Here is a 12468-nt window from a genome sequence, read left to right as displayed (position 1 = left end):
GCTCTTCTACCCTTTTTAATAATACTCAACACTTCATTTTAGTTATCTCTTTATATTTTTAGCCTGCATTCCAATTTGGTGGTGTTTATTGTGGTTCTGAACTTGCGCTTCCATTTCGACTGATCAACAAGGTGCGAACACCAGCCAAAGCTGTCTTTGACCTCTCGCGCTACAGAGACTTCATCCTCAAGTTTGACACAGATGTGATGGAAGGTATTATGTCCTGTCTTTATTCATAGAAATATCCAGTTAATTGTGGGTTTATCTAATTACTTCCATTCCATTAAAACTCAATAATATAAGAAGCTGACAGCTTATGCTGTGCCAACTGCTCTCATTTGAGAAATATGTTTACACAAATATTCTCATTTATATTCTAAACTGTATATTATACATTTTTTATTAGTGAAGATAACCCTTTGTAAACTAGGGAATATTTTAATGTATTTCAGAGACAGAGGACATTCTTAGTCCAGGCATCTATAAGGTTTCACTTAGGAGGGAAGAGACCATCAACTGCCAGCTTATCTTCCGTCCAACAGAGGTAGCATCATATGACTTTAACATCAATGTCACCATAAACCAGGTAGATCCACCTTCACCAGATCCGACCCCCTTCCCACCGACACCAGCACCATCATCAAAGAGCATCCAGCATATCATTACCCCAAGGCCTATGGTTGTGACCATTGCAACCCCGAAAAGGAAAATCACTGCCACTGCTCTGCGACAACCTCTGCAGTTGTCACACTATCACATTGACTTTTCCCTACCATCTGGATTCAAAGAAAGTGGCAATGTTCTAGGACAAACAAGAGGTACAATGCTTGTGAACAATAGTGATAAAGAACTTGTCTGGAGTCTGAATCTGGACAATTGTGGGAAAGCCACTGGAGATGGTATTTTCCGGTTCTTGATGCCTTCTGGTGTGCCATTCATTTCTTATAAGAAAGGAGGTGGAGCTGTGGGTGGAACTTTAACTCCTGGCGAGACATATGGTCTTGGAGTCATGTTTTGTCCAGGTATGCAGCATAACTGTTTTAATCTTGCATTGTCAGTATATTATTAATTCAGTAATCACCTCTTGATCACTTGCAACATAATCATCATCATCATCCTTCCACATCAGCCCCATTTTACTCATCATAAGTAACGTCAATCTTTATTTGTTTTTAGTGGAAGCTGGTGAGTACAAGGCTGATGTTCCTCTCATTCTCAATGGCAACAAAGATCAACCTTACCAGCACCTGAAGATTCATGGCACTTTGAAGTCACCCAGGCTGACATTTGACCCCATTGCTATTGTCCTCACACCAGTTCCATTAGCAACAGAAGTCTCCGCCAATTTCACCATACAAGCAGCTGGTTTTAGACAGTTGAGTTTTTTAGTTCATTTATTTTGTCGTTTCATAAAGAAATAAATGGCATAATACAAATAAGGAACAAACATGAAAATTGCTAAAGGCAGTTTTGAATACTAAACAGGATTAAAATATATTGAAATATATATATTGTATATGGAAAATTATACTAATCAATTCTTACAAAAATTCTTAGGAAAAATGTCATCGATGTGGAACTTCCTGACATTGAACTTGAAGATGGCAGCACGTCCTCCATTCTGGCAGTCTCCTTTCCAGATGGTCAGACCATCCAGCCATGCTCTGTTGATGAAGGTCACCAGGAACCATTTATCCTGAAGTGTAGGGTTACGTTCTGTTCTCCAAGACCAGTGTCTTTCTCTCAACCCATCAAATTTCTTGATGACATGGGAAACAGGTTAGTGTTTGTGTTTCAAGGTGTTGTCTAGTATTGTGTCTAGTAGTATTTGCCAAGTGGCAACAATATTTACACACATTCATAATGTCACAGTGGACATTCTTTCATCCCAACAAGGCCAATGGGGCTTCAAAGGATGAATTTAAAAAGAGAAACAGTCAATTAAAAATAGAAGCATATACAAATCATTTATGATAGGAGAAACATTTATATTGTATTAGTGTTCATGAGGTCATATGTAAGAATGCAAACAAAATTAATGAGACTGACTAGAGAATCGAGTTGTGCATTAGAAACATTTTTTCATGTTCAGGCTTAATACATCATCATGATTATGAAAAATAATAATGATCTAGTATATATATAAATTTATTTTGACATTTTGCAGTTTTTCAATTGTGGTTACTGCAACTGCAGACAACTGTTTACTTACTGCCTACCACTTCATCGCCAAACATCGAACTGACTACCAAATTGTAACAGAGCAGGGACGTTCTCTTAAAGGAAGACGCACATCTTCAAAAGAAAGTGTGAATGTTGGGGAAGCAATGATCCTGCCGGTGGAATCGCCAACTAGACCATCGACTCGAAACAGTTCAAGTACAAGCTCAAGATTTGGCGCTACTTCATCTACTTATGATGAATCAACGGCTAGTGTTACTGGTAAATTGCAAACCATCTGTTTGTCAAATCATTATTATACACCATTTCCAAAATTTTCCAGTTACCCACTAGGACCAAATTTTACTTTACACTACATTTAAATTTCTCCTCAATAGCTTTCAACATAATAACTTACCTGCGGTTGTGTCTCTCCACCCAGGAGTATAAATGGGTACCTGGTAGGTTCAAACACAAAATACGATGATTACATTTGCAACATTGGAATTCTCCCCAGGGAGCTGAGTATGTGTTCAATTTATGTTTGATCCAATGACAATAATGTGAAGCACTTTGAGGCCTTGTTGACATTAAGTGCTATGTAAGTCTAACATATTATTTACACAGAGTCAACCTATCGTAGCACTCCTCGTGATGGTGCTGTGAATCATGCCACTAACGGTGGTTCCAGTTACGACCCACAGAGCCGTCTAGGCCTAGTGTCAAGATCTTTAGGCTCGGCTGCCTTCCCTGATGAAGACTCAGAGGAAGGGGTGTTTCACCATGAAGTATTGATGGCCATTCAGCGTTGGATCACACTACATGGCTGGGGCGGTGGACCTTGTCCAGCCACAGTTCCAGACACAATGAGGAGGTATGTGGTGTATTCTGATTTTTAACATCCATCAGAAAGAAATAGAAAAATGGATATGACATCAATATCCTCTAATGCAATATACTGTAAAATGTTATTTGTAAGAAAAAAAATCGACATAGGTATTCCTTCCTGCCCGATGGCATACACACGTTTAATTCCAGGGTGGCACGGTGATGGGGAGGGAGGGGTTGGAGTGGTAAGTTTACAGTGTTTTTGTTCCCATCTTAAATGTCTTTTAATCTGACCTATTTATTAATACTGTATTGTGTTGATTCGTTGTATTTAGTTTAAAGCTGGTGGAAAACAAATTTCTATACGATTGTATGGATGAAATAAAGTATCTGAGTTTCTGACTATTTCTAGCATTTGTTAAAAGATGTATTGTCAATGAAACTGCAAAACTTTGATGTTATCTTTCCCTTCCTCTTTTCCTAGTGGAATCTCCAAGAACTCTGTGAAAGATGCTGTACGGGATAAAACTGTGCAAGGCAGTCCGGCAACCAACAACCAGAAGAAGAAATTTGCTAAGACCATCTTTGACATGATTGCTCATTTGAGTGGACGTCCTATTCCAGGTATTCCCATTGACCATGCATTGCCAAGCGACCCAGCTGAGAGGGTGCTGCAGCTACACTGGATGTACTCCACATTGTTGACATTCCTAAGGTGAGTAGATGCCTTCAAAATCTATGGTTTAAGTATATAGAAGTACACTGTCAAACAGCACCTCGGCTTATAATTTCTTTTTGTTCTTCCAACTTTTCTTTATTCATTTTTATTATTTATTCCAATGTGTTAATCTGTCATCATTTTGTGAATTTTGTATGTTGTGAACTTGTCATTGTTTAAGTTTTCATAGCAATTAAAAGGGAGCTCAAAAAAGTGACCAATTATATTGAATTTTAATACTTCTTTAAATACTTTTTTAAGTACTCTTAGTTGGGAAAGCCACTTGACAGTGCAATTCTTTGAATTGATCCTACTTATGGCTACCCTCAGGTGCTGATTGTACTGTTGTTTTATGTATTTTTGTGTTTTTGGAAAATGAATAAAATAGAAACAAAATAAAAAAATTAAATTAAATTGAATATAATATTATTATTGATTTGTTTACTATTTGTGTTTGCTTTATGTTACAGGAGCCAAGGTGCATCTGTAGCTAGCATTAAACCTGAATACCTGTTTGAGCCAAATGACTACCAGAGATACATGAAGATGCAATTCAATATCCAAGAGAAGCTTGAATCTAAATCACAGGTGTCCCCCCTCCAAGCTCTTCAGGTGGATACTACTTTGGATCAGGTGCTGTTTGAGTCTGTGTCCAAGAGAGCATGGACAGACCTTCTTCTCCAGTCTATCAAGGTAAGGGTAATAATTTATGTTTATATACTGGTTTCAGTTATTTAAAAGACCTCAAAGTACTTTGTTTACTATTTTTTTGAATAACAAACCAACAACTGTCAAATAAAATGGACTGTTCAGCTAAGGCATGCACATTTGGATCTTGTTGCTAGGTGAAAGCCATTAACTTGTGTGTTTGCTGGAATAACACATTCAATTGTTAAGTTTGATTGACACTCCAGAAAGAGCCGTTGACTGCTCAAACTCATCATCACCCAAATTACAAATTTTTTAATCATGCTTGCTTAATATAGAACAATGTTAAGGCCTCCAGGTTACTTTAACTTATTCACCCAGTAATTGGAACAAAATGCCTCTAGGGACCCCTATATTCATCTCTGGTGGAGTGTTCTGTAACGATGAGGCTAGTAATAAACACAATGACATTTGAGTCTACTATATTCTACAATGCTTTTATGATAATAAAAAAAAAGTCACAGCACTACACAAAGTATTATGTACCTTCAAATATGTTTCAGTTCCAATTTCATTACTAAGGAGTGATGATAACCACACAACTGTAGGTGAAACACCATATTTATTTTCATTGTACGCTGCTGCAGTTTAGATATCGGCTAAAGTAGTGTTAAATTAATTTTTTCTTTGTCTCTTTGGTAATATAAAAGTGAGTTTGTTGTATGTGCAGTGATAAAGATATTCTGGTCAATTCTGTGCAATCTTGTGAAGTTTGTAACTGTTCAATAGCCTTCTTTATAACACTGTCATCTCTTCATAATTATTATAATCATTATAATAATTATTATTATTTATTAATATAAATTAATATATATTTATGTCACTATAATAAATATATTATCTCTATACTATCTATATATTTATGACTCTGTTTGTATTTGTACATGTGGTATGTGATTGTTGTTCTATTTTGCATATATTTGATTTAAATTCATTTCAGTTGTAAGCAATACAATAATGGTACAAATGGACAAGAGATGCATAAACAAAATACTAAATAGTATTCAATTATAAGTAACTATACTGGTCTGTAGAACAATGGATAGTACAGTAGAAGCTATTTTCAATTTTTCAATTTAATTTAGACTTCACTTTTACAACAGTGGCACACATAAAACAAGTTTTATGGTGCATCCAAAATACCTTAATACAAAATAAAATTTAAAAAATAAAACTTAATTGTAAAAACCAAAAGTATGTTAATCTATAGTAAAACAAATATTTAAACGATTAAACAATCATAAATCAAACAGATTTAAGACACATTAAATAACACTTAAAAAGGTCTAGAAATATTTCCTAGACTTGTTGAGGTGGCAATTCAGATAACAAAATATTTCTTTCTTTTATACACCTTACAATTAACTGTTTACAATTTAAATCAAAAAGGTCATTAACAATATTATAAGGAAAAACATTGGAGAAATTATAATGTAATAAGTGGCGTTCATTAGACCTATCATAAAATACATCCCAATAGGATGATAGTCCCCATGTTTCCAGGTCATTCCGAAGATGTTTAAGACAATTATCCCGTATATGTTTTAAAGGTGGACAGTCAAAAAGGAAATGGTTTAAGTCTTCAATTGACTTACATTCACAAATTTGCACAAACCATTATGTTTATGCAGTTAATAGAATGGTGTTTAATGAGCCCACTTGGAGAACAGTAATATATTGAAAAGTTTACTCACATAAAGAATACGGATTGATAAATAAATATTGCAACACAAGCCTTTGTGCACACATCCTCAGGTGAGATATCCACTATGATATGAATGGGTAGCAGAAGGTAATGCAGTTAATAGAATAGTGTTTAATGAGCCCACTTGGATAGCAGTAATGTTTATATTGAAAAGGTCCAAAAATATCAGCTAAGAAATCAAAAATTAATGCTTACAAATTTGCCTAAAGTAAAATTACATTCTAAACCTTTTTCTTAGGTTCTCATTTTGTCAAGAGTGACTCCCAGGAGTTTGAAGACCCATGCTGCGCCGGGGGGTCAGACACTACCGTCTGTCAATGCCGATCCCCAGTCTAGTAATATATATGGTGTCGGGGAGAGAATTCTTTTATCCTGGCTGAACCATTATTATGAGCAACAGCGGCACAAGATATGGGTGGAATGTAATAAAGGTAATTTAATAAAGCACTGTTAATTAATTTAATTTAAACAAAATAATACATTGTAAATGTGAATGATTTAATAGTGTAAATAAAATATATGTTATAGATAAAAGTAATTATTGTATTAATGAGGTCTCTGGCTGCATTTTATTTGATTGTAAACATTGGAACCCTTATTCTGAATCAGTAAATAATAATATTATCTATTGTCTTCTTCTTCGCTTCATTATTTGCTTTACGTAGAGTCTCAGTATCTTGTATTTCACCGTCCAACAGGTAATGATTCTGCCACTTTTCTCCATTGAGTATTTATTTTCATGTCGTCTGTCTCACATGTTTGTGTGTATTTTTACATTTGTTTTCAGTCATCTCATGCTTGAGCACATATATTAACCCAAAATTGTTACTTAAGTGATTGTTGCCGAGTTTGGAATGTAAATCTAATTATCCAAATTCTTTTCAAGTATGTTGTGTTAAACATCATTTTACTTTGGTACCCTGGTTTAAAGTACGCTTTCACTCGTTTATAATTCAGTCATCTCCACCAAGGATTTAATTTATTCACCAAGTCTGCCTCTCTGTCTGCTTGGCAGTTAATAGATTTATGCAAAAACTAAGGATTGTTTCATCATAACATTTGTGGAATGGTACATACTCAGAAAGAGAGGATTAACTTTTGGGAAGGAAAGTTCAAAGCACAAAGTCAATGCCACAGATATTTGTTTTTTTTTCCCCTTGAATTTATCCTCGTGCATCGAAGAAAATAATGGAGTCGCCCATCATACACAGCCTGTGTATTGTTCAGTATCCATGCACAGGGGCAGATGTTATGCACACTGTGGAGTGACTGATCTAGTATGTAAATGAAATATTGGATCAAATTTGTTTTCTGCATTGTATGGCTTTGGTATGGCACAATCTTGCACAAATCATCTGCATGGCTTTAGTCTTACATTATAAAATTGAACTTTAATATTGCAAGTTCTACTCTAATAATCAGTAATGTTTGTGAAACTGCTACTGTAACCACGAGTGTGGAAAGCACCAAATACCAACTTTAAATTTATTTTATCAATATCTTCACATTTTGCTATTAAAATGTCAATTGCAAAAGAAGTTAACAGGTATTAACAAAAACACTTGTTTGGAAAATCATGAAAATATACATTAATTTTAAGAAAATATCAAAAATGAACATATAACCAAATTTCACAATAGAGAACAGTGAGAAATATTGACACTAACAATTTTTGCAACTGTAAAATCAACTTACAAATGTGAATTTGTATTACAGGAGGAGTTCCTCCCTCCCGTTGGGTAGTGAATTTTGACTACGACCTCTTAGACGGCTTGGTATTGGCAGCTCTGCTGGCCGCTCACGTTCCATTTCTGGTATGTTTCATGAGTTTTTGCCAAAAGTATGTATTTCAAACCAAAAGTGGATTGAGTCCAGTGGTTCTTGTACATTATTCAGTTCCTTTAATCACAAGGTTCTGTATTCAGAATAGAAACAATAATAATTTGCTAGCAAAAGGATAACTTAATTAAAAGAATGACTAAGTGATTGATTATTTATAGTTAAACATACTTTTTTGAATTATGAATAATTTATGTCCTGACTACAGGGTTTATTGAAATTGATGAGTTGCTTGAATATTGTTAAATACACTTTATTTATTTACATCTTGCATTTTGGATACTGTTGTGATGGCTACTTGTTTAAAATTAGTTCTACCCAGATGCTTGTACTGTAATTGTGCAATTGGGAGAGCTAGTTAACATGAACGTTTTTGGCAACATTAGTATCAATCTGTTATCTTATAATAAAACATATCATAGTGAAAAAGAATTTGGCTGAATTTGTTTTAAATATTAAATTCCTAAGACAGGACTTATTTCTTGATTCCTTTTTTTCCCTTTTTTATCGTAAGAGCAGGGTGGGAAAAAAATGAAAAAAAAAAATTTGTTTTCTATGGTTTTGCCAAAAACATCCAGATGGAGGAGAAATTAACAATAAAATTTTATTGTTGAATGTAAACAGTGTCGTAATGTAATAGTTAAATGCTTTAAATTTATATAATTAGGTATAAATATACAAATCTTATTTTTGGAGATTTCAATGTATAAACAATTTATTTAAAAAATGTATAAACAATGTCTCACCAAATGAAATTTTTGTGATTAAAATTGTGTAATGTTTGAACTAGTGTTTATCTCAGCTGATTACAAAAGTATAGACAAGTTGTTATACATTTTATAATATTTTAATAAATATTTTAATTTCTTCTTAGGTCAACACACACTTACGAGATATGTACACGCACCCAGCCACTGCTGAACAGTGCCTGCATAATGCACTCAAAGTAGTAAATGCCCTTAAGAGTATTGGAGTTGATTATGATATCCAGGTGAGTGATTTGAGTATATATTCAATAATTTGGTTTTACTGATGATAATATCATAATTTAGACATAAGCTAACATAAGTAATAATAGATAATGCTACAATCATATTTTATACTAATTCTGTATATGTGGCAAAGACAAGTCAAACCAATCAATAGTCGCAAATCGTGTTTCAGAGATAATGGCCAAAACTTGCTGGAATGTCAACATTTTTGAAGTCTATTTTATTGCAGTGAACTAATCTTTTTTATATACATCATGCTGTGTTGTTATTTTTGCCATTTTCTATGTTAAAACAACAATTTATAATGACTTGGTGATGGATTCTGCCTGGGAAATGCTTTAAATCGTAAACTTTGAAGGCTGATATCTCAAATATTGTTCTTTAAACAGCTGTATGTTTAAATTTCCTGTAACTTCATAACTTCGGATTTAAGTGATTCTTTTACCATTTTATAGCTCTCATTTTACTGTTTAACCCTGTATATATAACTAAGAATCAATTTTTTTGGAGGCGTGACTGGTTTGGCTTGTTATTACAACATATAATCCAATACATTTATATATTTTTTTATTCCGTAGGCCATAGACATTACTGATCCTAATCCAATATCTCTATTGTTGCTCTGCATTCATCTTTACCAACGCTTACCACAGTATGTGCCCAAGAGCTCTGTAGACTTTCTGGGTTCCCTTCATGCAACTGTTACGAGACAGGTAAGTAAATAAGTCACACATTTGTGCATGTGGGTAATACCTTGAGATGGCTTAAGTAGCAATAAACTTACTAGATAGCTAAGTAAATAATTCTCAGATTTGTGTATGCAGGTAATAAATTAAGATGGTTAAGTACCTATAAAGTTATTGAATTGACTTTGAATGTTTTAACATATCAGATCAAACAAATCGTCGCTCACATCACGAACTAACACAATTAAATTCAATTGTGTTAGTTCGTGGAATCAAAAAAGCGTGTCAAAATACGCGCTGCTGTCGTTAAGGACTTTTTGTGTGGTAAAGAATACAAAATTGCTTGACAACCAATACGCGCTCGTTTTGACGCGCTACTGTGATTTCACGAACTAACACAATCTACTTTGATTGTGTTAGTTCGTGATGTGAGCGACGAAATTGTGTATCTTTCTGTGTTTGAGGGCAGTATAACTCAGTCTGCTATACTGGTGGTAGCCATTGTGTGTGCGCTGAATCATGCATATCCTTTGGTTCTCGGTTCAATACCATCTGCTGCTCTCCTTATAGCTTTGTTGGCTAAACTGGTGGTAGCCACTACGTGTGCACTGAACCATGTAGATACTTTGATTCCCGGTTCAATACCATCCACTGCTTTCCATGTGTTGGCTGAAATGCAAGTATAAAAAATGTGCATCGTCTTTCGGATGAGACATTAAGCCATTGGTCCTGTGTGCTGTATAGGTCATGTGCACATTAAAGAAAGCAATTGTCTGCCAGTGTATTGCCCAATCACCCCATTGGAAATAATTCTTCAGACCGAATAAATCCAAACAAAATTTTGTCAGATGAATCTGACAGAGAAAAGGTTTACATAAATCATGGACCTTTATTATTACATAAACTAGAGGAGTCACTCCATATAGTGCATACCTCCTCCGAATACCAAACAATATCGAGGACAGACAGAATACATAACTTCCTTGGCGGAGGTATTAAAATTCACACATAAATAAATAAATATAGTAACAGCTTGCGGGCGAGTCGAGTGGCTGAGCAGTAAGGCAGGGGTGCCGCTAGCTACAGCCTTAACATCGGCGTTGGTTTCAGCCACTCCTCGCCCATGGTTCGGTTGGTAGAACCAAGTCTTCTCAGATAAGGACTTAAAATGGAGGTCCAGTGTATACATCTGGCTCGTGTGCACTTTAAGGCCAACTCAGACAGCGTCGGCCGACGCAGCCCGACCCGATTTATCGTCAGGGACAGTCTTAAGCCGTCGTGAGAAATATTAAACACATTTAATATTCTACTACGCGACTGCCCCCGACGCACACCATCGCGTCTGCGTTCAACCCACACAGACCCGACGCGACAACAAATCGCGTCGGGCTGCGTCGGCCGACGCTGTCTGAGTTGGCCTTTAAAGAACTCATTGCATCTTTCGGAAGAGTAGGGGGTTACCCCGATGTTATGGTTCATTTCAGCCCCTGTTGTTGTGGAATGATGTGAACATGTATCTAAAAAAAAGTTAACTCTGGTCTAAATTGTTGATGGGAGTTTTTTTTGTCTAGGTTCGGTTGACAAATCCAAGCAAGAAGCCTCTTATCTACCACGCATTTATTGCCGGACGGGATGCCCAAGACTTCCGAATACCAAACATAAAGCAGATTACTGTTGCACCAAAGAGCAACTATGACCTCATGTTGGAGTTCACTAGTCGATTCTTGAGACCAGCAGAGGGAGTGCTAGTACTGGTTGGAAGGAGACTTGGATCAGCTTGTGGGACCACATTGGTGTTCAATTTGAGAACTTCAATTGATAATATTGTTCCCTCTGTAAGTTAGCATTAGCATGATAAATATTAGGGAGCTTTTGATTTATGCGATGATGTGACCGTAGAACGGATTAACTTATGAGTGTCTGTCCTACATTCTCTTCACAATGTAGATTTGGTCAAAATACGTCTTAGAAACCATGTGACGATTAGAACTTTATGTTTTCATATGCACTTCTTGTTGACGACATTACATTATATGTCCTACCGCGAAGTGCTACCTGATATCTTTTTGTAGAAATCAGATAACTTTAACCACCAAGATTAATATCAAATTTTTGTTTACATTTTTAAAATGTTTTCAAAGGCTACAATCAAATGCGAATCACCTTGCTATGAGCTGAACAAAGTTGAAATTGAAGTTGTAAACCCATTCAACAAAAGTGCAGAATTTCGTATTGTCCTAGTTGAGGCAAATGAAACATTCCCCTCAATGGATTTAAAAAGTAAAACCAGCAGCTTGATGAACACAAAGGGCGAAAAGACAAGGCCTAAGAAAGTACGGTCTAAGATTGACCATGGGCAGAGAAAAGAGCGCTCACCAACCCCACTAACTGTAGAAGATATGCAGACCGAAATGGAAAATAAGGAAAGTATGTTTTTAAATTTATTCATGAAGTTTTTAATATGTTTGTCTCTCTACCCAGGAGTATAAATGGGTACCAGCATATGCTGTGTAGGTAAAATAGACTTGCTGTGTGGTAGGGATGGCAAACCCCTCACAGCCTTGCATTGTCTGGTCAAAATGTCGTAAGAAAGAGATGGGCCCTCTGGCCTCTGGTTTGACATTTGCCTATCATATAAAGCAAACTTCCTACTGTATACTGTCAGTTAATCTGGTACTAAGTAAAAATGAGCGATTAACAGGATTTTTATGCCCAAGAAATTTGACAAATACAAAATTTTAAACAAAAAAAGCATGCTTTTACATTACAATAGTACATTGTGTAAAGTCTACTAAACTAAATCCTTTCCGAGACACTAGGGGCTTGTAAGGC

The 12468-nt window shown here is 35.5% G+C and overlaps 1 protein-coding gene across 2 annotated transcripts in view; it reads left to right on the top strand.

Annotated features, from left to right (window-relative positions):
- The window catches only part of LOC117113928 (cilia- and flagella-associated protein 47-like), an 82294-nt gene that overhangs the window by 9829 nt on the left and 59997 nt on the right, over positions 1-12468 (top strand). For both annotated transcript variants that reach the window (XM_033257440.1, XM_033257439.1), the window contains exons 20-34: positions 63-213; positions 453-1022; positions 1177-1375; positions 1558-1779; positions 2168-2442; positions 2788-3034; positions 3473-3703; positions 4177-4399; positions 6358-6550; positions 6785-6817; positions 7836-7933; positions 8833-8949; positions 9529-9663; positions 11208-11471; positions 11778-12063. In XM_033257440.1, coding sequence (XP_033113331.1) covers positions 63-213; positions 453-1022; positions 1177-1375; positions 1558-1779; positions 2168-2442; positions 2788-3034; positions 3473-3703; positions 4177-4399; positions 6358-6550; positions 6785-6817; positions 7836-7933; positions 8833-8949; positions 9529-9663; positions 11208-11471; positions 11778-12063 — 3244 coding nt within the window. The remainder of the gene's footprint in view (positions 1-62; positions 214-452; positions 1023-1176; positions 1376-1557; positions 1780-2167; positions 2443-2787; positions 3035-3472; positions 3704-4176; positions 4400-6357; positions 6551-6784; positions 6818-7835; positions 7934-8832; positions 8950-9528; positions 9664-11207; positions 11472-11777; positions 12064-12468) is intronic.

The sequence above is a fragment of the Anneissia japonica genome, unplaced genomic scaffold (genome assembly GCF_011630105.1).
Source record: "Anneissia japonica isolate Jap-2015-1 unplaced genomic scaffold, ASM1163010v1 scaffold1417_len1240632_cov203, whole genome shotgun sequence".
Taxonomy (NCBI): Eukaryota; Metazoa; Echinodermata; class Crinoidea; order Comatulida; family Comatulidae; genus Anneissia; species Anneissia japonica.
This window is presented reverse-complemented; position numbering and strand designations above follow the sequence as displayed.